This window comes from Trichomycterus rosablanca, chromosome 3 (assembly GCF_030014385.1).
Source record: "Trichomycterus rosablanca isolate fTriRos1 chromosome 3, fTriRos1.hap1, whole genome shotgun sequence".
In the NCBI taxonomy this organism is placed as follows: domain Eukaryota; kingdom Metazoa; phylum Chordata; class Actinopteri; order Siluriformes; family Trichomycteridae; genus Trichomycterus; species Trichomycterus rosablanca.
This window is the reverse complement of record NC_085990.1, coordinates 56774415-56801190: the sequence shown is the minus strand read 5'-3', so window position 1 is coordinate 56801190 and position 26776 is coordinate 56774415. Positions and strand designations below refer to the sequence as shown.

Genomic DNA, 26776 nt, shown 5'->3' with positions numbered 1-26776 from the left:
ATATTTCCCAAATGTAGCCGATCCGATGGTGTGATATATAAAGATCACGTTAAGCTTAACAGCTCAGTGGATTGATCCAGACCTTGAGCTACAAAGCACCAACCATCACATCAAAATTCATCAACAATCGCACAGAAACCATCATGAAAGCTCTTCATGACCTAAAATAACATCATTAACGTTGTGCATCATACATACGATGCAATTTTGCAGACTGAAATATTTACTTTAAAAAGATAATTCAACCTTTTACATAATAAAAACAGATTTTTATACATAACTTCAATAGCATTTAAAGTAATTAGCATATTAATAACTTCAATAGCATTAAAAATATTCATCATATTGCTTTAAAACAAGTTGTATTTTATCAAGTGTAACCCACATTACATACTACAGCTCTTATACTGACACATTTACTGGGTGGACTATTCTCAGTAAAAGAATTTTTTCCCCCGTAGCTTTTTAATGTGAAATATATCCTACATTTATCTGAACAGTTTATAATCCTAAACTAACGTGTTTGCACAAAACAAAAATGCTTCAGCTCACATGTAGGGTTGCAACTAATGATTATTTTCCTAATCAATCTGGTGATTAGTTTGATTATTTAAAATACAAAAACAGAAACAATATTTACAAAAAAAAAACAACAACAATATTTAAATAAATATTAAAACATCCACAACACTAGTATGATTTCACTTCTTAATTTTGTTTAATCAAGCTGACTGTTTAATTATTTTCTGGCATATTAAATACTGCCCTGTACCTGATGAAATAATGCTATTACATGATTTTCACTGTAAAATCACTCATACCAGTAATTCAACCATTAAAAAAGAGCCACAGACCCGTCTTGCACATTGAAGACTTAAATTAAATTAAAGCCTGCAACATAACTTTGAGGAAGCTTTATATTTTAGCTGCCCAGAATGACTTGGTTACAGTATAAAATGTTTTACATGTACTGATAAATGCAGAAATACTTAAAAAACCTCTTTGTTTACTTTGCAGGTGGAGAATGCAGAGACGTCCTGACTTACTACCTAACTTTATTTGTTTTTTTCCTCCATTTTCCATTTATTCATTTACATTAGAATTTATATATATTTTTTCCATTTTTCATTGATTAATTTAAAATCATTGCTTGATAATAATAACATATAATAAATACAATATATTCTAACTGATTTTACCTCAGTTTATAAAGGATAGAAAAGGGATTGTTCTTTTTTTATTTTTCATTCATTCAATTGAATTTGATTGATGATGATAAAACATTTTTTTAAATAAATGTTTGCATTGATTTTGCCTCCGTTTATGTCAGTATTATCACATGAACTGTTTGAATTAGACCATCATAGCAAATGTTATCAGAGTGATTCAGATATTGTTTTAAATGAATGGTAATGTCTGAGGGGGTTGGGGGGTTCAGGACTGTAGTATAGTAGAATTGTATTTGGTGATATATAACTGTAAGTTAGTTAATGGTTAGAAGGTGGCAGTAAATACTTAATGACTATATAAGATAATGAGGGTAGAATTACTAAGTGAATGCACATGTACCGGGTTGGAAGCATGAATGTGTGTGTGTGTGTGTGTTTGTGTGTGTGTGTTTGTGTATGTTGAGAATAAATGAGCAGAATTAAACAGATTCTCTCTCTGTCTGCAATCTCCTTCATCCAGTATATCACAGAGACAGAGGGATTAACATCGTCCTGGATTAACATTATCTGTAGTTCTGTTAAAAGTGTTAAAGTAACATTTCAAACATTTCAAATGTGTTTGGGTTCTTTAACTTGTATTAAATGTCTTGAGAATATTAAGAAAACTGACAAAATAACGTTCAAGCAACGTTCTAATAAAACATTCATACAACCAAAATGGAATGTTAAGGGAACGTTCAGAGGACCTTATTTAAAATGTTCTTAGAACATTCCAAGACAACGTTCCAAAAACGTTAAACTATGGTTGCAAATGAGGTTTAGGTAACGTTCTATGAACGTTCTGAGATCATCAAGAAAACTGGACAAAATTACATTGAGGGAACATTCCAATGCAACGTTCCCACAACCAAAATGGAACGTTTGGGGAACGTTCTCAGAAAGTAATTTTGTTAGCTGGGAACACTCCATACTAACACCGTCTCCAAAACCCACCAGCTTCTTACTATATTCATCCCAAACTCATCACTACATCAACATATACATTCATTTACTGCCTTTATTATCTTCACTTTATATTCAACCTACTCATATATACACTACATCACCAAAAGTATGTGGACACCTGACCATGAGCTTCTCGGACGTCCCGTTACTAAAACTAATGGTAATAAAACAGAGTGACCTCTATGTGACCTTTTCAGCTGGAACCACAGACACTTTTATGAGAAGCTTCTCACAAGCCTCTGAAGTATGTCTGTGGGAATTTGTGCCCACTCAGTCAAAAGAGCATTTATACGGCTGGGAACTGATTTTAGTTTACGAATACTTTTATTGATGTTCCAGTTCATTATAAAACTGGTCAGTGGTGCTGAGGTTTGTGTCACTGGAGTTTCTTTAAACCAGGATTTTCTTCATGTCAGTAGGTTAGTGCACTAACTGAGTCAGTATCAGGTGTAAAACTGTACAAGTCAGATAATGTGACGGTTTTATCCACATTTTCACAGGTTATTATAGTGAATGAAAATTTATTTATAAACATCAGCACTGTTGTTATAGTGATGAAATATTGAGTTATAAACAGCAGTACAGTTATTACAGCATGTTTAGATTTGAATTCAGGTTGATTGTATACACTGTTCTCTCTCTGTTGCTATGTAATTACACTGTTGGTAACGCTGAGACTGAATGTTCGGATGTAAACAGCAGTTCCAGAACCACAGCAGCTCCAGAGCTTCACTCTTGTACCGGTATGAATACATTTTACTCTTACATTAGAGGAAACGTCTTTAATGTGTTTAATTTTATTAATTAGATTCACTACAGTGTCTTCAACTATGTATTTGTATTTAAATTTACTAAACCATAAACTTTTACTCTGTAATGTTAATAGTTTTTACTGACATTGAAAAGCTGTTTATTAAGAACTTATGAAGTTGTATTTATATACAGTGAGAAAAAATACCTAAACCACTTTAGTTTTTTAATGTTTGATACACTTTCAGAGTAAAAATCCACTTCACATATTAGTCATATTAGTATTAATCCTGATAAAGGTGAAGAAGCTGCTAAAGTTCTTGAGAATGAAGTTATTAAACAACACAAAGCTACAGAGCCACAGCAGCACCTTCAACATCCCAGTTAGTACAACTGGTTCCATCATCCACCAGTGGAAAGATTAAAAGGATAAAATCCTACCTGGACAGATTTCAAAACATGCTCCTCCACTAATGATAAAGAATCAGTCATTTCAAATAAACTGCTCAGGAAAGAATGAAGAGAGACTTAAATCACACATCGGATCTCGATGGACGGAAGATTCAGGTTGAAAATCTTTACTGATATAAATTGTGTAATTAGAAGAATAAAAAAGAATAGGAACAAAATGACACAACAACAGTCAATGGAAACTGAAATCATCAACCCATGGAGGGCTAGACCTCAAATTCATACCGAAAATCAGAGTAAAACATTGAAATCATAGACTCATCCAGTGTTGCCAACTTAGCGAGTTTTCAGACCCCTGTAGCGACTTTTTTTTCTTTTTCAAAAAAGCGACTAGAGACAAACCTAGTGAATTTTTCTGGTGTTTCTGGAATTTTTCTGGGAGACTCTGACGTGAAAGCACACATCGTTCTGCAGTTACCGTCCTCAACAAGCAGCGGGTCCTGCCGTGAGCCCCTCCCCCCCCCGGTCCCAAAGCACTCACAAGGCGGTCAGCCTCACAAGCGTTTCCACCAGTGTGTTTGGGAACCAAGCCTGCGTCATCAACGATGGGCGTTACACAACAAACGTAAAGAGCAGTGATGTGATTATGGAGCGTGTAGATTAACTGTGGGGATTTGTGCTGCTGTTACAGATGTTTGTTTTTATGTAAAAAGCATCGATCAGCTATAATATCAGTGATAAGAAGACGGGACGTGTTTGTCGCAGTTGTTGTTTTCTTTAGTTCATGGACGTGAGAAGCGATTAACTGATACGACGTGGTAAAGTCAAGTCAAGTCAACTTTATTTATATAGCGCTTTTTACAACAGACATTGTCTCAAAGCAACTTTACAAAATCCAGGACCAACAGATACAAAAATCCCTAGTTGACCCAGACAGAACAGAGATGCTTATAACCTGTAATAACAGAGAGAAATTTAGTGTTTCTGTGTCCAGCTGTTAGTACGTTCATGCATGTTACGCTTTTTTTATTACAGCTCTCTCCCGAATAGCCGATCACATTGGGGAAGCATGTAAAGCTGCTTCCTCAAGACTCCACCGCTGCTACTCACTTCAGAATCCACAGGACAAAGTGCACGGAAATGATTAATGGTGTTCTAGCACCGTACTTTCTAAAAAAGTCGGCCACACACGTTTCAGTCGGCCACCAGAGTTTCACGCTGTGTTTCTACGTACCGGGGGGTTGAATAGTGATGGCCTGTTTCACTGACGAGAAAAACAAACCGAGAATCAACAGAAGAAAGTTCATTTGAAGTTCTAAACATATTTAGGGTGTGTTTTACCCACTTTTTGTCTCTCCCACAACGTTGTTCCTCTATTCTACAGCGTCAATCACATGCAAATCGGGAAGCTTATGCAAATTAGGCGATGATGTCATTTAGCGACTTTTAGGACAGCCAATAGCTACTTTCCTTACTGAGGAGTTGGCAACACTGGACTCATCCAGTTTCTGTGAATTTAATCACCCATACAGTCTGGCCACAGGAGGCCGGGCATTGTCCTGCACCAGGAGGAACCCAGGGCTCACTGCACCAGTGTAAGGTCTGACCATGGCTCTGAGGATTTCATCTCGGTACCTAACAACATTCAGGTTACCGTTGGCTATCACGTGGAGGTTTGTGCCTCCCCAGACCATCACTGACCCACCACCAAACCGGTCATGCTGCAGCATAACGTTCACCACAGTGTCTCCAGACTCTTTTATGTCTGTCACATCTGCTCAGCGTGAACCTGCTCTCATCTGTGAATAGAACAGGGTACCAATGATGGACCTGCCAGTTGTGGTGTTCTCTAGCGAATGCCAATCGATCTGCATGGTGCTGTGCTGTGAGTACAGGTCCCAAAAGATAACATCAAGCTCTCAAGCCACCCTCATGGAGTCGGTTTCTGACAGTTTGCTCAGAAACATGCACACCAGTAACCCGCTGGAGGTCACTGTGTAGGGCTCTGGCATTGCTCCTCTTGTTTCTGGTCCTGCTGCTGGGTTGATGCCCTCCTACGGCCCTGTCCTACTCTCCTCCTGTAACGGCCTGTGTCCTGGTATCTCCTCTATGCTTTTAAGACTGTGCTGGGAGACACAGCAAACCTTCTTGCAACAGCACGTATGGATGTGCCATCCTGGAGGAGCTGGACTACCTGTGTAACCTGAAAGAGCTACAGGTACCACCTCATGCTACCAGTAGTGACAAGGAGACTAGCAAACGCAAAACTAGAGAAGAATCAGTCAGGAAGGATAAGGAGAGAGTATTTGTCTGTAGCCACCACCTGCTAAACCAGTTCCTTGTCTTCCTGTTGTGTCTCAGGTCATTTTATTTGCACCAATGCAGGTGAACACATGAAGAACATGAAGGAGAAAGTCTGGTTATCTTTCCATAATCTGTAGCACAAGTGCAACTGGTTTATAAATATACGTGTGTGTGTGTTTATGTTCCCGTGTTCTCCTAGATACTGGACGTCTCAGTATCTCACAGTATGAAGCGTTCATCTGAACTGCCCTCCCTCCCCCAGTCACCATCCCAGATACATTCTGATCTGTACCAGGTGAGGATCTACAATCATGAGGATCTGCAGCTGGATCCTTTACTGCTAAAGTTTGTGAACCCCTGGTTCAATTCTATGTTTTGTTGATTTTCTTAGTGAAAAAGTAAAAGTTTCCTCTACAGGAAACGAACTTCTGCACATTTAAATCTTCAAGTTTTGTTTACTTGCTGAATGTAATAAATTATATAAATATAAAAAATAAATCATAAATGTTATATTTAGTGAAAACAGTAATTGTGCATTAAAATGTGCAGATTTAGTTTCATGTAGATGATTTAAAATGTAAAGTTGATGAGATGTAACCAGGGCTCCAAACTTTTGCACTAAACTGTAAATGTTACTGCAGGTCGGAGCTGGACAAACTCGCCTTAGTGACACATCTAGAGAGAATCAAACCCAGTTTAGTCTGCAAAGTTTTTACATTCAAATACAGAGAACATACAAATTTATACCATTTCAGCTGCAAACTGAATAAACGAGTCACAAAGCAGCGACCAGTTTATAATAACAGAACCGCCGACTCACTGAATCAGAGTCTGAATCGGTACATTTGAATCAGTGAATCTGAATCACTTAGAATGAATCACTAAATTTGAATCAACGGACACAATTAACTACAAAAACAAACTTTTATTAGACTTTTCTCCACTAGAAGTTTATATAAACATTTAACAACACTTTCAAATAAGTAAAAATGATAAATAAACATGTTATTAATGAAGATTACTAATGTTCACTCTTTAGCAGAACTCATTAGCCCACATTCCTCAGATCGGTTAGTTACTAATGAACCAAAATTAACGTCTTTTTAATTAACTTTATTACCATCAAACAGTTAAACGAAACGTTATAAGCTTTAAACAATCCCAATATAGGAATTGTAGAAAGTATTGAAGTGATTTAGAGATGATTCCATACCTGCATCTAGAGAGAATCAAACCCAGTTTAGTGTGGAACGTTCAGGTGAGAAGATTCTAGAACTTTCTCTATTTACAGGGTTACCTGGTTTTTCTTTTTCCTTCTAGATGGTTCTGCAAAATAAACACTTTCCACCCATCATGCAGAACCCGTCCTGGACTCTGGCGGCTCCGTTTAAGGATGAGAGACAGTACAGGACCCCCAGCGAGTGTATCGGCAACAACTACAGCCCACGGGCACGACATCTAAAGATCACCCAGCTACAGCGCAAACACACACACTCCTGTATCCTTATATATACACACACACACATACACACACACACACTCATGTATCCTTATACACAACCACACACACACACACACACACACACACACACACACACACACACCACCTGTAGTCTTACACACACATGTGCAATAACATGTTTGGGATTCAGCACACACCTATATCTAAAGTAACTTAAGATTTTGACCAAATACAATCCAGGGATCGAGGTTAAAGGTTCTTGAACAAGTGCTCAACATTGGCAACATGACAGTGGTGGCACCAGAACCAGTGACCTTCCAATTACTGGCCCAGTACCTTAATCTCTGAGCTACCACTGCCAACACACATAACTGTTCTGTATCTGTACACACACTCACACAGCCACTCATATGCAATATAAGCACATATGATTGTGTTCAATTCTCCTTAACTGTCTGTAGTGTCTGTGAGGTGTTCAGCTTCTACCAAGAAGAGACCGAGACTTACTGACATACCACACAGGTAACCCTTACACATACACACATCATACACACACATCAAGCCATACACACACAAATAACACAATTTACTATAATGGGGTGATGAAGAGGTGTTGCCATGATGTAGGAATGAGGAAGGCAGATGGTGGTAGATGTTGCAGAAAGGATGGAAATAGCTGTAGTGAACTCACATTTTAAATAGAAACTGGGATATATAAGAGGTAGGTGGGAAGGTGCACACAGGTAAACTAGATCTTATGCACAAGATGCTCCCTGAAAGAGATTGGAGACTGTAAGGTTGGCGGTCTGTAAAGAAAAGAGTTAGGGCAGAACCAAAGATCAGATAGTGGAGGGTAAAGGAAGAAGACTGAGATGTGAAGTTTAAAGAACGGATGAGACAGGAGCAGGGTGGTGATGAATGGGAGCGAGACAACTGGGCGATGAAAGGTGGTGAGGGAATGAAACAGAGAAATAAAAAATGAGACTTGGTGGTGGTGGAAAGTTTAAGAAGGATCTCCAGAGGGACAAAGAGCATGGACAGGAGTACAAAGAGAGCTGGTGTAAGGCAAAGAGAGAAATGGAAAAGGCAAGTTGGACACAAAGGAAGTGAAAATGACTTTGATTGGCCAGATTGAGGAACAGAGCTGAGAAGGACATTCAAAGCAGAAGATGGAGATGTGCTAACCAATGAGGAAAGTTTACTGAGAAGGTGGAAGGAGTATACTGAGGAGCTGATGAGTAAGAAAATTAGAAAGAGAAGAAGAAAGCAAGGGCAGATGGAGTGGAAAGGCTGTTGGCTCCGATGACATACCAGTAGAGGCAATCTCAAAATGTGAGAGAGAAGAAGCATAATGGTTCTGAATGTTTAAGAATGAAGATGATGTGGTGAGCTGCAGAAACCGCAGCAAGATAGAGTTGATCAACCATAGCATGAAGATCTGGGAAAGAGTAGTGGAAGCTAGGTTGAGAAGATGTGAGGATTTGTGAGCAGCAATATGGTTTCATGCCAGCAAAGTGCGCCACAGATGTAATGTTTGCTTGGAGAAGGTTGATGGATTAGTTTTGGAAAGGCCAGAAGGAGTTGTATTGTGTTTGCAGTGTGTTTGTAGATCTAGAGAAAGCTCATGATAGAGGAGCTGAGAGAGAAGCTGTGGTCCTGCATGAGAAAATTGGGCGTGTCAGAGAAATACACCGACAAGGCATAACATTATGACCACTGAGAGAGACCACTGGGTCAGAGCATCTCTCAAAACTGCAGGTCTTGTGGGGTGTGTCTCGGTCTGCAGGGGTCAGTATTTATTAAAACTGGTCCAAAGAAGGTGCAGTGGTAAACCGGCGACAGGGTCATGGGCGGCCGAGGCTCATTGATGCACGTGGGGAGCGAAGGCCAACAGACGAGCTCCTGTAGATCAAACTGCTGAAGGAGTTCATGCTGGTTCTGATAGAAAGGTGACAGCAAAAGGGGGACCAACACAATATTAGGAAGGTGGTCATAATGTTATGCCTGATCTGTGTATGTGAGTTTGGTGCAAGATACAGTATGTATAAGGACAGTGAGTCAGTAGTGTCAGTGTGACCGTGGTGAGATGTGCAGTAAAACGATGAAGGAGTGGGACTGCATCAAAGGTCAGATCTGAGTCCTTTTCCAGACAAGGTCTCGATGGAACATCTTGATTACAGAGGACATGATGATATGTAATGAGAGTAAGGAGCAGGATGAGGAGAGCCTTGAGAGATGGAGGTGCATTAGGGAGAAGGGGAATAAAATGGAGAACAGGTGTGCATATGAGAGGGGGGCAGAAAGGTTCAATTACAAGGAGTTGAGGTGTCGAACATGGATGAGTGTAAATATTTGGGGTATTTGGTGAAGTGGATGGTGTAGTATAGAAGGTATAGAAGTATAGAAGGAGTGAAAGGAAGAGTTTACAAGACAGTCGTGAGACCTGCTATTTTGTACGATTTGGAGGTGATGGAACTGACTAAAAGACAGAAGGCGGCAGAGATGAAGATGAGATTCTCATTTGGAACGACGAGGATGGACAAGATTAGGAGCGAGTTTATTAGAGGGAGAGGGCAGGATGGATATTTTGGGTGAAGTGTGCTGATGATGGAGTCACCAGGCAGGAGGAGGAGAGGGAGGTCAAGGTGGATGCCATGAGGGAGGACATGTAGGAGGTTGGGGTGACAGGAGGAGGATGCCCAGGACACGGTAACAAGGTTTATGTGTGTGTTTTATTCACAGCAGGTACCACACCCTCACTGCAGGTCATCGAAAGGTAGACACCCCAGGAAGCCGACCTTTAACCCCAAAGCAGCAGCTAGACATCCTGCAAGCTCAGGAGATGCAAGAACATAGAAGCCACACAGAACCTACTCAGGAAGACTTTGAGGTCAGAGGTCAAAGCCTTCAGCCCCTAGTCCATCCATCCATCCCTCTATCTGAATCCTCTAAATCCGCTTCTGTCTGTTTCAGAGGTACATGTACTACATCACTGAGGGCATCCAGAAGGACGTGCTGGCCCCTCAGCCACCTCAGCACGTTTCCAACATTCTTCAGCTCCTTCCAGCCTGCTCTAGTGAAGATGAAACGCAAACACGGCACGCTGGACTCCTGGAGGAAGTGGCCAGAGATTACGACTTCAGCATCCGCAAGAGCATCGGTGAGTCTCTAGAGTGGGGGCGCATTCTGCACAGGCGCCTCTATCTGCCAATTACAGCGTTTGAAGACCCCACCCACTTAGTCCGGTCATCCCGCCCTAGCAGACACGGTGGCCAATTAGTGTCTGCTGCAGGCACTGCCGATTACGCCCGCTAGATGGCGCCCTGCCGACTGGCAGCAACGGCGATTTTCGAACCGAGGAGTTCAGAATCTCGGCGCTGGTGTGCTAGCAGAATATCTCACTGCACCACCAGGGCGGTTTTTCATTTAAATATTTTTAAAATGATATATTTGTGTTTCAGTATTTTTTCGAACTGTTTTAACAATACAGTAACGAAATAAATCACTATTTGTAATAAAAATACAGGGCCAGCTGTAGCCTAGTGGTTAAGGTACTGGACCAGTAATTAGAGGGTCGCTGGTTCAAGCCCCACCACTGACAGGTTGCTGCTGTTGGGCCCTTGAGCGAGGCCCTTAACCTTCAATTGCTCAGACTGTACACTGTAACTGTAATGTAAGTCGCTTTGGATAATGGCATCTGCTAAATGCTGTAAATGTAAATGTAAAAATACACTGAAGTGAAAGTGTTTTAAAGTGAAAACTTTTAAAAAAATACAAGAAATGTTCACCGATCAGGCATAACACGTTTGATAGATACTGACCACTGCAGACCAGGACACACCCCACAAGAGCTGCAGTTTTGGAGATGCTCTGACCCAGTCATCTAGCCGTCACAATCTGGTCCTCGTCAAACCGGCTCAGATCTTCACGCTCTCCCTTTGAGCTCCTGGAGCCATGTTTACGTGCCACGCCCCTCTCTCCAGGAGCTCATATTGGAGGTGTTTTTGTTTAGGTTTGAAGCCAATGCCCCTGTCTGTGATTGGTCCCATGCTAAGTATCCACAGCTGCACCTAGTTTGAGAGGTCATGCTCAGGACATTTAAGAGGGAGCAGTGGATCCTGCAGTGGAGACTGTTTTGCTTTTGAACTTTGGTTTGGTTTTTGACCTGACTCATGTGAGCACCTGTCTGTTAGCACCTGTCTGTTAGTTCTCATTTGTTAACTCCTGTCTGTTAGCCCCTGTCTGTTAGCGCCTGTTTGTTAGCCCCTGTCTGTTAGCTCTTTCCTGTTAGCTTCTGTCTGTTTGTTCCTGTCTGTTAGCCCCATCTGTTTGCTTCTGTCTGTCTGTTAGCCCCTGTCTGTTTGTTCTTATTTGTTAACTCCTGTCTGTTAGCCCTTGCCTGTTAGCCCTTGCCTGTTAGCCCCTGTCTCTTTGCTCCTGTCTGTTTGCTCCTGTCTGTCTCTTAGCCCGTCTGTCTGTTTGCTCCTATCTGTTAGCACCTGTCTGTTAGTCTCTGTCTCTTTGCTCCTGTCTGTTAGCCCTGTCTGTTAGCCCTCCTGTCTGTTAGCTCGTGTCTGTTAGCTCCTGTCTGTTTGCTCCTGTCTGTCTCTTAGCCCGTCTGTCTGTTTGCTCCTATCTGTTAGCGCCTGTCTGTTAGCCCCTGTCTGTTTGCTCCTGTCTGTTTGCTCCTATCTGTTAGCGCCTGTCTGTTAGTCTCTGTCTCTTTGCTCCTGTCTGTTAGCCCTCCTGTCTGTTAGCCCTGTCTGTTAGCCCTCCTGTCTGTTAGCTTGTGTCTGTTAGCTCCTGTCTGTTTGCTCCTGTCTGTCTGTTAGCCTTTGTCTGTTAGCCTCTATCTGTTAGCACTGGCTGCGGTTGATACACCAGAAACCCAACAGTTAGCAGTGATGTTCAGGTACGTCTGACCACACTGCGTTCTCGGAGCAGTGATATAGCGAGCGTTCTTTCACTCCGTCTCTTCTCTTCTGTCGGTAGTGGATTATATCCTGGAGGACCATAAGGAACGAGAGCGTTTGTCCATCTCCAGCGTTCCTCGTTCGTTTCCTCAGCGTGTGATCCGTGCTCCGGTTCCCTGGAATCAGAACTACCGAGACGCTCACATCTGGAACACCCAGCACCTCTTTACTGTCAATCCCATGATGCTTCACCTACAGGAACTTTGGATCAACAAGTAAATCTTCTGTTTCTTGTTCATTTTTGTTTTATTTGATAAAGATTGGTGTCCAAAAAGCAGCTTACCAATGGTGGCATAACTGGGACTTTATATTATATTATATTATATTATATTAATTATATTATATTATTATATTATATTATATTATATTATATTATATTAATTATATTATATTATATTATATTATATTATATTATATTATATTATATTAATTATATTATATTATATTATATTATATTATATTATATTATATTAATTATATTATATTATATTATATTATATTATATTATATTTATTATATTATATTATATTATTATATTATATTAATTATATTATATTATATTATATTATATTATATTATATTATATTATATTAATTATATTATATTAATTATATTATATTATATTATATTATATTATATTATATTATATTTATTATATTATATTATATATATATACAGTGTATCACAAAAGTGAGTACACCCCTCACATTTCTGCAGATATTTAAGTATATCTTTTCATGGGACAACACTGACAAAATGACACTTTGACACAATGAAAAGTAGTCTGTGTGCAGCTTATATAACAGTGTAAATTTATTCTTCCCTCAAAATAACTCAATATACAGCCATTAATGTCTAAACCACCGGCAACAAAAGTGAGTACACCCCTTAGTGAAAGTTCCTGAAGTGTCAATATTTTGTGTGGCCACCATTATTTCCCAGAACTGCCTTAACTCTCCTGGGCATGGAGTTTACCAGAGCTTCACAGGTTGCCACTGGAATGCTTTTCCACTCTTCCATGACGACATCACGGAGCTGGCGGATATTCGAGACTTTGCGCTCCTCCACCTTCCGCTTGAGGATGCCCCAAAGATGTTCTATTGGGTTTAGGTCTGGAGACATGCTTGGCCAGTCCATCACCTTTACCCTCAGCCTCTTCAATAAAGCAGTGGTCGTCTTAGAGGTGTGTTTGGGGTCATTATCATGCTGGAACACTGCCCTGCGACCCAGTTTCCGGAGGGAGGGGATCATGCTCTGCTTCAGTATTTCACAGTACATATTGGAGTTCATGTGTCCCTCAATGAAATGTAACTCCCCAACACCTGCTGCACTCATGCAGCCCCAGACCATGGCATTCCCACCACCATGCTTGACTGTAGGCATGACACACTTATCTTTGTACTCCTCCTGATTGCCGCCACACATGCTTGAGACCATCTGAACCAAACAAATTAATCTTGGTCTCATCAGACCATAGAACATGGTTCCAGTAATCCATGTCCTTTGTTGACATGTCTTCAGCAAACTGTTTGCGGGCTTTCTTGTGTAGAGACTTCAGAAGAGGCTTCCTTCTGGGGTGACAGCCATGCAGACCAATTTGATGTAGTGTGCGGCGTATGGTCTGAGCACTGACAGGCTGACCCCCCACCTTTTCAATCTCTGCAGCAATGCTGACAGCACTCCTGCGCCTATCTTTCAAAGACAGCAGTTGGATGTGACGCTGAGCACGTGCACTCAGCTTCTTTGGACGACCAACGCGAGGTCTTTTCTGAGTGGACCCTGCTCTTTAAAAACGCTGGATGATCTTGGCCACTGTGCTGCAGCTCAGTTTCAGGGTGTTGGCAATCTTCTTGTAGCCTTGGCCATCTTCATGTAGCGCAACAATTCGTCTTTTAAGATCCTCAGAGAGTTCTTTGCCATGAGGTGCCATGTTGGAACTTTCAGTGACCAGTATGAGAGAGTGTGAGAGCTGTACTACTAAATTGAACACACCTGCTCCCTATGCACACCTGAGACCTAGTAACACTAACAAATCACATGACATTTTGGAGGGAAAATGACAAGCAGTGCTCAATTTGGACATTTAGGGGTGTAGTCTCTTAGGGGTGTACTCACTTTTGTTGCCGGTGGTTTAGACATTAATGGCTGTATATTGAGTTATTTTGAGGGAAGAATAAATTTACACTGTTATATAAGCTGCACACAGACTACTTTTCATTGTGTCAAAGTGTCATTTTGTCAGTGTTGTCCCATGAAAAGATATACTTAAATATCTGCAGAAATGTGAGGGGTGTACTCACTTTTGTGATACACTGTACAGTGGAACCTCCATTTAACAGATTTCAGATTTAACGGACAGAATCTGGATAACCAAATTTCAGGTTGTTTAAAATTCCCACGAGAGGCTTCCCGAAATCACTCACTTCCTTAACCGCTTATCCAATCAGGGGTGGGGTGCTGGAGCCTATCCCAGCTTTTCAATGGGTGCAAGGCACACACACATAGGCACAGATAACCAGCTATTGATAATAGAAATAAACTACTAACACACACCTGCCTGAAACGTGTGTACAATACTGTATAATATGTGTTATATGTGTTATATGTGTTATATGTGTTATATGTGTTAAATGTTATATATGTTATATGTTATATATGTTATGTGTTATATGTGTTATATGTGTTATATGTTATATGTTGTTTTTCTGTCTCTGTAGTTTCTCTGATCTGAGGTTCGTGTGTTTGGATGATTTTTATTCGGTGAATCTGCCGCTGCTGCCGACTGAGTTTCAACAGTTCATCCACAGTCAGTGTCAGATCACCAGATATAAGCTCATCCACAAGTAAGTGTGTGTGTGTGTGTGTGTGTGTGTGTGTGTGTGTGTTTATGAATTAATCTACTTAATCGAGTAGTATAAATATTCACTTTTCATTTATACACATCATGAAGTCTGTTTTTATAACTACAATAACAATAAAAGAAATAATGGGACACATGGGAATCGAACCCAGGGCCTTGTTACGTTTACATTTGAACATGATTTTGAGCAGTTGAGGGTTAAGGGCCTTGCTCAGGGGCCCAACAGTGACAACTTTGTGGTGGTAGGGATTGAACCAGCAATCTTCTGATTACTAGTCCAGTACCCTAACCACTGAGCTATCACTGCATCACTGCAGATCTAAAGTAATCTGACCTGGATGTTGGTGAGTTGAGGACGGGGTTTGAGGTTCTTTAGGAAGAGGTGCCGTTTAGTGAGTGTGTGGTGAGGTAAATAATGAGGGTTACCAACATTTCAATGGTCAGTGTTTTATGGCTGTGTGTAGTCCTGTGTGTGTGTGTGTGTGTGTGTGTGTGTGTGTGTGTGTGTGTGTGTGTGTGTGTGTGTGCGTTGGTTTTTGTGCTTTACAAGGACTTTTCACCTGAATACGCACCGACATTAGCGGGACATTTGGGATTATGAGGACAGGGCCGGTGTCCTCATAATTCCTGCACCGTAGATGCTCTCCCCTAAGTGAGAGAGACTCCCGGTCCCAATACACCAGAAAACCATGAAAACCGCTTAACACAGTGTTAACCTCAAACTCACTCACTCGCCCCCTGTAGCCCGGTCCTGGCAGAGCGGTAGAGAGAACAGAGTGGCGACACTCCCATAGGGAACCATTGGAAAGGGGGCGGGACATTTTTTCTGCCCAGCTTCCGGGTTGTGGAGCTCTGTATAGTTCCAAACAACCCATAGAGCCTCATTCATTTCCACTACTTATCAAACATTTTTAGCTGTATGTTGCTTTGTTTTAAAAAAATTATGAATTTAATGTCATTAATATACTTAATACTGTTATTGTTTAGCATTTGCTCAGCACTAAATGTTACATGTTTATCTTAATTAATAGGTATAACCCAATTTAGCTTAGTCAGTTAAGCTTAATTAATGACACACGAGTCTTTTCACCTAAAATGAGTTGATTAATCAAGAGTCTTGTTACAGAAATGATCATAAAACATTAGAACCACAATAAATCATTATACTTTTACTTTCATACTTAAGTACATTTGAAGGTAAATTTAGTTTAGTACTTTAGTGGAGGTAAAGAGTATTTTTACTTTTACTACTACTTTTACTGGAGTAATATGTTACCTTGGATATCTCTACTTTAACTCAACTACATGGTTTGTCTACCTTGTCCACCACTTACATTAGACAAAATGAACTAGTGCATATTCATAATGAATTCATTAATGTATTACATGTAGGAATCAATTATTAATCACTCATGAAATAAGAGATGAATGAATGCTTTTTCATGTACCTGCACTATAATGTTTTTGGTACGGTAATGTGTTTATCAATCTGTTCATTCAGTGCAGGTAAACCTTATGAATCCAGCACATGACTTAGTGTTTAGCAAAAATGATTATTATTATGAATCCTCAGGAAAGTGAAGGGAGATTAGTTTATGCAAAAAACAAAACATAAAAAACTTTAATGTCTATACTGTATATTGTCTCTACTACTTAATGATATCGCATTATGTAATGTATGCTATTATAATGTACTGTGTGTTAACAAGAACGACCTATTAACAAGTCATTATAAACATCAATCTTCCACTTTATATACCAAATTGACATTAAAGCAGATGCAGTAAATGTAAACGCAGTTGAAAATACCCAGAAATTGTACAAATGTTTATTATTTGCCGTTTAATATTTCATTTACTGCTGCCTGTCCCATTTGAGAACATGACAGCGCCGGGTTTGTTTGGAACTATTGAGGGTTACATGAACCACGTGACCGCGTAGCGGCGAGATCAAGGAGTGTCGCAACTCTCTCTATCTACGGCTCTGGGTCCTGGTATTGCCCCTGTGTATCCTCAGTGTTAAGATTTGCGACCGCTGATTGGCTGGGCTTCGGTTTGGCTTCTAGAGCTGTGATTGGCTACAAGCGCTGTCAATCAAGTATATCGCCGCATCTCATTGGTCGGAGCGCCACCATGCAAAGATGGCCGTACACCGAATTTCTCATCGTATTAACAAGTGAACAGATTGAATGAACAGGTAAGAAAATTACTTTATAAACACTTTACGATTCTTATTTTCTTGTCTTGTGTAATTTATCAACATTTATAGATGTATTAGATGTGCATACGTAAGAAATAAGTTTTCATGAGGTCTTTAATGATAATTGACGCTAGCATATCTATATATAGTATTTAAAGTGAAAGTAGCATGAAGCTACAGGTGCATCTTAATAAATTACAATATCATCCAAAAGTTCATTTATTTCAGTAATTCCATATAAAACTCATATAACATATAGATTCATTACAAACAGAGTGATATATTTCAAGTATTTACTTGATTTGCTTTAATGTTTATGATGAAAATTAAGAATATTATATAAGACCAATTAAAAAATATATTTTTAATACAGAAATGTTGGCCTACTGAAAAGTATGTAACATTAAAAGAAATAAACGCTTGAGATAGACCACTCTGTTTGTAATGACTATATATAATATATGAGTTTGACTTTTTAATTGAATTACTGAAATAAATTAAGTTTTCGATTATATTGTAATTTATTGAGATACACCTGTAACTTTGGTACATAGTCACTTTAAACTGCACACTTCATTACTATAATGATTTAATGGCTTTAAAGCTGTACATTGAATCTTGTAGAACACACATTTACTCTGATGTATCTTTTTTTTTTTTTTTTATTAAATTCTTAAGTAAACAGCCTAACTCTGTATTATTAGCTACACATTGATGTAGATGGGATTTGCTGTGGCTGGGTGAGTGCCAGTTTAGCCATTCTGTATTGTTTATGGGGTTTGTTGTGTCCAAATACAATAATATTAATAATAATAATAGTAATAATAATAATGATAAACTTTATTTATATAGCACCTTTCATACCTTGGGAATGCAGCTCAAAGTGCTTTACAGTGTAAAAAAATCAAAAAGTAAAATAAAAAGAAGTAATAGATATGCAAAGTCCAGCAAGTAAATACAACTAATTTAAAAATTCGGCAAAATTTAAATAAAATAATAGAATAAATAATAAATGATAACATAAAATAAGGTGTCTGACTAATTATAAACTCAATTAAAGAGGAATATAATAAGTTGTCGTTTAAAAATGTCCACTGAGTCTCTAATATTGTAAGGTGAGATGTTCCAAAGTTTGGGGGAACAGGTAGTAAAGGCTAGTCTAGTCTACTTGAAATAAAAGCATGAATCAGTTTCTCAGCATGTTGAGTTAAAAATGGATGCACTCTGGCAATGTTTTTCAGATGGGAGAAAGCTGTTTGTCACCTTATGTACCAGTTTAGCCATTCTCTGTTGTTTTATAAGGTTTGTTGTGCCGAATATGTGCAAAACAAATACACTATATTGCCAAAAGTATTCACTCACCCTCCAAATCATTGAATTCAGGTGTTCCGATCACTTCCATGTCCACAGGTGTATAAAACCGAGCACCTTGACATGCAGACGCTTCTACACACATTAGTGAAAGAACGGGTCGCTCTCAGGAGCTCAGTGAATTCCAGCGTGGTACCGTGATGCCACCTGTGCAACAAGTCCAGTGGTGAAATTTCCTCACTACTAAATATTCCACAGTCGACTGTCGGTGCTTGTATAACAAAGTGGAAGTGATTGGGAACGACAGCGACTCAGCCACCAAGTGTTACCACGTAAAATGACCGGGCGGGTCAGCGGATGCTGAGGAACATAGTGCACAGAGGTCACCAACTTTCTGCAGAGTCCATCACTACAGACCTCCAAACTTCATGTGGCCTTCAGATGAGCTGAAGAACAGTGTGTAGAGCTTCATGGAACGGGTTTCCATGGTCGAGCAGCTGCATCCAAGCCTCACATCACCGAGCACAATGCAAAGGGTGGCCGACATCATGTTAAACCCTATGGATTAAGAATGGGACTCACTCAAGCAAATACTTTTGGTAATATAGTGTAAGTGACCCCATCTCAGATGACAGCAGTGCACTTTCACTCACACTTTTTCACCTGGTTGTCCTTATAGGATGGTTGTCTTATACTGTTTATGTGCTTTGAATTAAATTAGTTAACTTACCTGTCAGTGCATTTTATGATATGAAAAGAACAAAATACGTTTTAACACTGATTTGATTTGCTAGGAGGAGTAGAACCATTATGCAAGATGGCTGCCAGGGAGCTGAGAAGGAAACGGCTTCATCCAAAAGAAGAGGCTGCATATTTTACATCTGCTTGTAAAGACAAAAATGGGTTTGATGTAAAATATATACATTCAGATCAAGGTAATTCAATATTAATGTTTTGAATGCATTTAATTGTTGTATTTAAATGAATGTGATCTGATGTGGTGATTGCTATTAGCAACAAGGAGGTCCAGGACAGGAAAATGCAAGCTTAACATGTTCTCTGTTTTCCCCTGTAGGTCGTGGAGTGTTCAGCTGCCTCTCTTTTGAGAAGGGAGATTTTCTTATGGAATACAGAGGGGAACTAATAAGCAAACATGAATGTGACAGCAGACTGAAAATATATCATGATGCCCTGAAAGTCTTCATGTTTGAATTTGGGTTAGCAATGGAAAGCTTGTTTGGTATGTTTGATATTATACTCCTCTTTAGCTGTACACTGATCACTTTATTAAGTCCACCTCTTTGTTTCTACACTTATTGTCCATTTTATCAGTTCCACATACAGAAGCTTTTTGTAGTTCTACAATCACAGACTGTAGTCCATCAGTTTCTCTACATACTTTGTTAGCCCCCTTTGACTCTGTTCTTCAGGTGATCTTAATGAAGTGGCCAGTCAGTGTACCATGCTGATGCTACTTTTTAAAAATGATTTCCCATTGAGGTTCAGGTTCTAGCACTAAATGTGATCTCTTATGCTGTGTTTATATGTTTCAGTGTTGATGCTGCTAAGGAAGATGACTCTCTTGGAAGACTGGTGAATGATGATCATGTTAGCCCAAACAGCAAAATGAAAACAATCACAGTAGAGGGGAAACCCCATCTGTGTTTATTTGCAACAAGGAGCATTAGTCCTAAAGAAGAGATTACATACAACTACGGTGACTCTGAATGGCCATGGAGATGCAAGGTATTTAAAGATTTACACTCATTGTGAATTAAAACAAGGTAACTTGTGCTACAATAACACCCATAATTGCATGCTGTCATTTATTTATAGTATTGTTTTAAAACCTCCACATTGATTCTTATGACTAATATTTACAGACAGCAAATAAGAAAGACCAACTGCAACCTCAAGAACAGCTGATGCAGCAGATCAGGTGGGTTTATTTAGAATACCTAGTTCTTAGTTCTCAGGTATTTTCTATTGAATGTATTTATTCTGTGTATTTAAGTTGTGTATAGCCAGGACCTGTCTTGTGAGTACAGTGTGTCTAATAAGAACATGCTAAAAAATAGCTGAAGAGTATTAGTTCACAGTGAGTGAAAGATCAGTGCATGTCGCTGTGTGTGACAGAAAGCATCTATATAAGGACTTTAGTACTTACTGGAACTGCAGTGTTTACTAAGATCTTGTGTGTGTGTGCTAGTTTGTGTGGGGCACAGGTCTGCTTTGTAGGCACTCGGTGGTTAATGGGGACTCTGCAAAAGTTTATCAGTTTATATTATTGTTAGGATCTGTGTGTTGTGTATGACAGAATTGTGGTCTCGAGGGACGTCTTTTTCTAAAGTTATCACAAATTAGAGAACTGATAGAAAAGCTAACAATAACTCTAATAACCACTAGTTAAAATGAAGTATGCAGAAAAGCATCTCTGAATGCACAACATGTCAAATCATAAAGCAGCCGGGCTACAGCAGCAGAAGATTACACTGGGTGCCACTCCTGTCAGCTAAGAATGGGCGACTGAGGCTACAGTTGGCACTGGTTCACCAAAAATGGGTGATGGACTGGGAAAATGGTGCCTAGTCTGATGAGTCTTAATTTCTGCTGCAACATTCAGATGTTTGAGTCAGAATTTGGCGTAAACATGAAAGCATGGATCCATCCTGCTTTGTACCAACGGTTCAGGCTTGTAGTGGTGGTGGTGTAATGGTGGGGGTATGTATTTTCTTGGCACACTTTGGGACCCTTGATACTAATTGAGAATCATTTGAACAACACCGGCTACCTGAGTATTGTTGCTGACCATGTGCATCCTTTTATGACCATGTGTGAGAGAAATCATATATGTAAGAACTTAAGTACTTACTAAAAACAGCTGTATTTACTAAGATTGTGTGTGTGTGCCAGGTTATGTAAAGCTCTGACCTGCTTTTTAAAGCACTCTACACCAAAGAACTCTACACAATTACTACCAAGCAATGATTTCTCTTAATGATTTAATGATTTCACTATAAATTGTAAAAACAGTGAGGGGTTATTGCTGTTTAAAAAGGTTTTTTTTTTGCAATCCTGCCTGATCAAGTGTGAAGCTATATTTCTGATTTTAATGTCTGTTTCCAGAAATTGGCTAAGATTAATGCTCTGGTCAGGCCTAACCCACTGCTGACTGAGACAGACCAGTTGCAGCTTAAGCAGCAGCATACACTGGCCTCAGAAAAAGAGACACGAGAGGTCATCTGGAAAAATGTGATGCCACACCATTTTAGTAAATGACAGTGATCATGCAGGAGCATAAACAATCACAACTAATCAATGGTACATGTGGTGTCCTGTCTATAAAACTGTTAGGTTGTTCCTGAAGAAGGACCCTCTCCCAGTGCCACAATAGTGACCCATTCACCTGTCAAAGAGATGACACCGGTCATTTGCATGTACATACTAATACATAGGTATTACAAATAAATTCTTAAGGACCCATTGATATCTGTTTAGATGAATGTCTTTTAGTTACTGATTAAGCTTAAGTTTTATTTAACATGGCAGGGCAATCCATTTTCCATTGTAGTTCCATCAGTTTCTGTTCTTGCCAGACCAAGTGTGGGACTATTTCTATTTCTAGAACATGGCTGAGACTCTGGTCACAACTAACCCACTGCTGACAGTTAAGGACCCATCGCAGCTTGAGGAGCAGCAGGTTCCAAGAGAAGGGACGCTAAAGGTAATTCAGAAAAGCTGTGCTGTGGATATTGGGACATGTTTACAGGCATGTTACAGAGTAAAGGCCTTTTCACCACTAGTCTGATTTTTACAAATGAAAAAAAAATGCATGTAAAGTTTGGAAAAAGAATATATATTCACTATATTGCCAAAAGTATTCGCTCACTTGCCTTCACACGTATATGAACTTGAGTTCATCCTGAAAAACTTACCATATAGAAGCACTTTGTAGTTCTACAATTACTGACTGTAGTACATCTGTTTCTCTACATACTTTTTAAACCTGCTTTCACTCTGTTCTTCAATGGTCAGGACCCCCACAGGACCACCACAGAGCAGCTATTATTTAGGTGGTGGAGCACTGCAGTGACACTGACATGGTGGTGGTGTGTTAATCGTCCACCAACTCAAAAATATCCACCCAACAGCGCCCCGTGTGCAGCGTCCTGTGTCCACCGATGAAGGTCTAGAAGATGAGCGACTCAAACAGCAGCAATAGATGAGCGATCGTCTCTGACTTTACATCTACAAGGTGGACCGACTAGGTAGGAGTGTCTAATAGAGTGGACGGTGAGTGGACACGGTGTTTAAAAACTCCAGCAGCGCTGCTGTGTCTGATCCACTCATACCAGCACAACACACACTAACACACCACCACCATGTCAGTGTCAGTGCAGTGCTGAGAATCATCCACCACCTAAATAATACCTGCTCTGTGGTGGTCCTGTGGAGGTCCTGACCATTGAAGAACAGCATGAAAGCAGTTTTAAAAAGTACATAGAGAAACAGATAGACTACAGTCAGTACTTGTAGAACTACAAAGAGCTTCTATATGGTAAGTTTTTTTAGGATGAAGTCAAGTCCATATCGAACTGAGGTTAGTAAAGTTCCCTCTGGGCAGCACGGTGGCTTAGTGGTTGGCACTGTTGCCTCACAGCAAGAAGGCCTGGGTTCAATTTCCAGGTGAAGTGACCTGGGTCCTTTCTTTGTGGAGTTTGTATGTTCTTCATGTGTCCATAAAGGTTTTCTCTGGGTACTTCGGTTTCCTTCCACAGTCCAAAGACATGCTTTAGGTTAATTGAGGGGCCCAAGTGTGTGAATGTGTATGAATGTGAGTGTGTGTGTGTGTTCTACGATAGATTGGCGCCCTGTGTAGGGTTTTTCCTGCCTTGCTCCCTATGTCACCGGCTCTCCCTCAACCTTGTAAAGGATGAAGCGGTTTAGACAATGAATGTGGTTATATTGAAGGGCCCATATTATAAAGATCCAAATTTTAACCACTGTTTTAAATGGCGTACAATGAATTTAATAGATTTAAATAGTTGTTTGTTTGATTACTTGATTACAGCCTTTTAAACTGATAGTCTACAGTTGAACATATTTTCTGAGATTTTTCTGTTTTGTCAGCAGAACTGTAAACATGAGATGGTCCTTGTGACTGTTTCAAGCATGAACAAATGTGTTGCATGTGTTGGACCTGTTGCATCACTCAAGTGGATTGGTCTGAGATGTAAAGGTCAGTAACAGTCATTGGTTAGATCTTTAAAAAGCAAGTGGCTATTTGTATTCTTTAATTGATATGTCTTTATTTTAGAGTAAGTTGGTATTCTTTTTTGTCTGATTGATATTTTTGATATTCCATTTGTTAAAAATGTTTGGCAATTGGTGGATATGCTCATCTTGTTTCAAAATCTATAAAACATGTTTTAATACTTATTATCTCTATTATTTAGCCTCTTTACCAATTTAAGATATCCAGTTTCCAATAAACACTGAACTGCTTTTGGTGTTTTGAACTATTTTAAAGGCTGCACTTGATGTGTGTTCTTAATTTTATTTTCTAAGCATAATTTTGTTCTTTAATAAGCTTTATTTTTTTTCTCTCTTGTAGTTTGCTGTTGTTTTTGAAAAATTAGAAAAAGATCATACAGATCTGGTGCCAAGGGTAAGTATTTTTACAGTTTGTTTTGTAAATTGTTACCATTTAATACAGTGTGGTTTAGTGATCTTCTATTTTCTGATACTAGGAGGAAAGGAATTCTAGTTCTGATGAGGATAGGTCACTATCAGAAGAAGAATATGTGCCAGAGTCAGACAGTGAATCAGACAGTTCAGTGGAATTTGCAATAGAATGTGGAAAGAAGGCTCAAAACAACACTTTGAAGTTGGTCCCAAATTATGCAAGCAAAGGCAATGGCAAACCGTGCCTGAAAGATCGGGAAGAAGCTTGTTTGAATGAAGAATCTGAGTTTTGTTATGAGGAGCAGTTGACAAATGTAGACTCGGATGATGAATCAGACAGCACCAGTGAATTTGAAGATGTATCTGCAAGTAAAGTTAAGGTCAAATCAAACTCTGTTGTCATGCGGTCATCAGAAGCTGCAGCTTTAGACAAAGGAGCATATGACTTGGGTCCAACCAGTTCAGTCAGTGTAAATCCTGCAAGGGAACAGCTCTTAAATGTGAGGGGTGCAGGTAGTGAGACTGATTTCCAGGCCATATCAGTGACAGGACAGGAGGATGCAGTGGATAATGCTGAAAAGGGTCTTCAGTCATCCGTAATTTCTTGTTCAGAAAACAAAAAAAACTACTGTTACATTTGTGGGAAACCACAGTCCAAAATTTCTCGCCACTTAAAAACGCACATGAAAGAAGTTGAAGTTGCAGAAGCACTGTCATTTCCAAAATACTCAAAAGAACGTAAAAGTTTGCTGGAAAAAATGAGAAACAAGGGTAACTATCAGCATAATTCAGAGGTTTTACAGAGAGGAAGTGGGTTTCTTAAAATAAAACGAAGACCTAACAGAGCTTGTGATTCAAAGCAATTTGTGCACTGCATGTATTGCAAAGGGATGTTCGTGCGTAAAGACCTCTGGCGACATGTAAGAAGATGTTCCTCAAAGCCAGGTGTAGTAAGCAAACAGCAGGGAAGAACCAAGGTTTTGGGTCTGGCTGCTCTGGCAGAGTCTACATTCTCACACCAGATCTCCCAGGGCGTTTGGAAGCTCTTGAGTGCAATGAAGCAGGATGAGATTGCTTCTGTAGTACGCAATGACTTCTGCATACTCCAGCTGGCGCAGTCTTTTTTCAACAAGCATGGCAATGACCTACCAAATATGATTATGTTCGACAAAAGCTCCGTGAAATTGGGAGGTTTTTGATTACTTTGTGCAGTGAATCTTCTATACACAGCCTGGAAGAAGCTGTCAAACCTGCACATTTTTCAAAAGTTATTCAGGCCGTCAAAAAGGTGTCAGGCTATGACGAAGAAAAGAACTTCTACCAAACACCGAGTCTGGCACTGAAATTGGGGCACACTTTGCAGAAGGTATGTGAGATCATTCACTGTAGGGCTTTAATGGCTGAAGACGATCAGTTAATCAGGTCAACTGAGACATTCCAAAAGCTGTATACCACCAAATGGTCAGAGCTAATCTCACATACAGCTTTAGGCACACTAAATGAAGCAAAATTCAACAAGCCATCAACCCTGCCTTTCACTCACGATGTTCAGCTTCTTCACAAACACCTGGAGACAGCAGCAGCTGGAGCATCTGAAAACCTGAAAAAGATGCCATCGACACAAAGCTATGCAGAGCTTGCTAAAACTACACTTGCACGAATAATTAACCGAAGACGTGCTGGAGAAGTCTCCAAGATGCATCTAAAAAGCTTCCCAGGAAGAGATAACACTCTTCTCCATAAAGATGTCGCAGTTGGCCTTTCTAAATTTAAACAGAAACTCTGCAGCCATTTTAGCAGAGTTGAGATCAAAGGCAAAAGGCGGCGCAAGGTTGCTGTCCTTCTCGCACCAGACATGGTAGATGCTCTGACTCTTTTGGTTAGCCAAAGAAAGGCGTGTGGGGTTCAGGATGCCAACTGCTACTTGTTTGCCAGACCCAGCTGTTTGAGTCATTACAGAGGCCAGGACTGTCTGAGACTCTATGCAATTCAGTGTGGTGCTCAAAATCCAGATCATCTCCGATCAACACACTTGTGTAAACATGTGGCCACTCTCTCACAAATTCTTCATCTAAAAAACAATGAATTGGATCAAGTTGCAGACTTTTTGGGACATGACATTCGTGTGCACCGTGAATATTACAGGCTTCCAGAAGCAACAACCCAGTTGGCTAAAATATCCAAACTCTTACTGGCCATGGAAAAAGGGTGTCTCCCTGATCTACAGGGCAAATCACTTGATGACATTGAGATTGAAGGTATGCATCTATACGCTTAAGCAAATATGAACCTTCCTCCGAGAGCTCCGGTTTCCTCACACAGTCCAACAATGTGGTCAGATTAACTGAAGATACAAAATTGTCCACGGATGTGTTTGATATAAACCTGTGTACTGATAACTTGTGTAATGAATAACTAACGTGTCTAACATTAATGTAACCAAAGTGTAAAACATGACGTTAAAATCCTAAAAAATGGAAACCGCAGAACTCTGTTCATAATCGGATTATTTAAGTGCATGTATACACACGGTGAGATGTTCAAATGCTCTAGCAGCATTGCCTTGTCTGATTCATGCATACCAGCTCAACACACACTAACATACCCTCACCAATGTCAGTGTTTCTGCAGTGCTGAGAATGATACA

General features: G+C 39.8%; 1 protein-coding gene and 1 long non-coding RNA gene across 3 annotated transcripts; both read left to right on the top strand.

The window, feature by feature from the left end:
- The first annotated feature begins 2843 nt into the window (after positions 1–2843).
- On the top strand, positions 2844–17126 carry LOC134310717 (dynein axonemal heavy chain 3-like). The gene is made up of 9 exons (XM_062992343.1): positions 2844–2917; positions 5839–5934; positions 6960–7137; positions 7563–7623; positions 9844–9991; positions 10075–10261; positions 12094–12289; positions 14792–14917; positions 17000–17126. Exons 2-9 carry the CDS (start codon positions 5866–5868, stop codon positions 17124–17126), a joined length of 1092 nt encoding a protein of 363 aa, XP_062848413.1. The 5' UTR covers positions 2844–2917; positions 5839–5865.
- Positions 17127–19289: 2163 nt separating this feature from the next.
- Positions 19290–24536, top strand: LOC134310016 (uncharacterized). 2 transcript variants are annotated; one of them, XR_010011259.1, is made up of 9 exons: positions 19290–19379; positions 19520–19684; positions 19998–20190; positions 20328–20383; positions 21799–21899; positions 22070–22168; positions 23578–23683; positions 24059–24112; positions 24195–24536. It is a non-coding gene; the product is annotated as an uncharacterized LOC134310016 (long non-coding RNA). The 2 variants fall into 2 exon arrangements; XR_010011260.1 differs by lacking the exon at positions 21799–21899.
- The last annotated feature ends 2240 nt before the right edge of the window (positions 24537–26776 follow it).

Coding starts and splice junctions, on each gene's coding strand:
- LOC134310717 (XM_062992343.1), top strand. CDS start 5,866: ATGAAGCGTTCATCTGAACTGCCCTCCCTCCCCCAGTCACCATCCCAG. Junction 12,290..14,791: donor CAGGAACTTTGGATCAACAA/GTAAATCTTCTG, acceptor CTGTCTCTGTAG/TTTCTCTGATCTGAGGTTCG. Junction 14,918..16,999: donor AGATATAAGCTCATCCACAA/GTAAGTGTGTGT, acceptor TTTGGCTTCTAG/AGCTGTGATTGGCTACAAGC.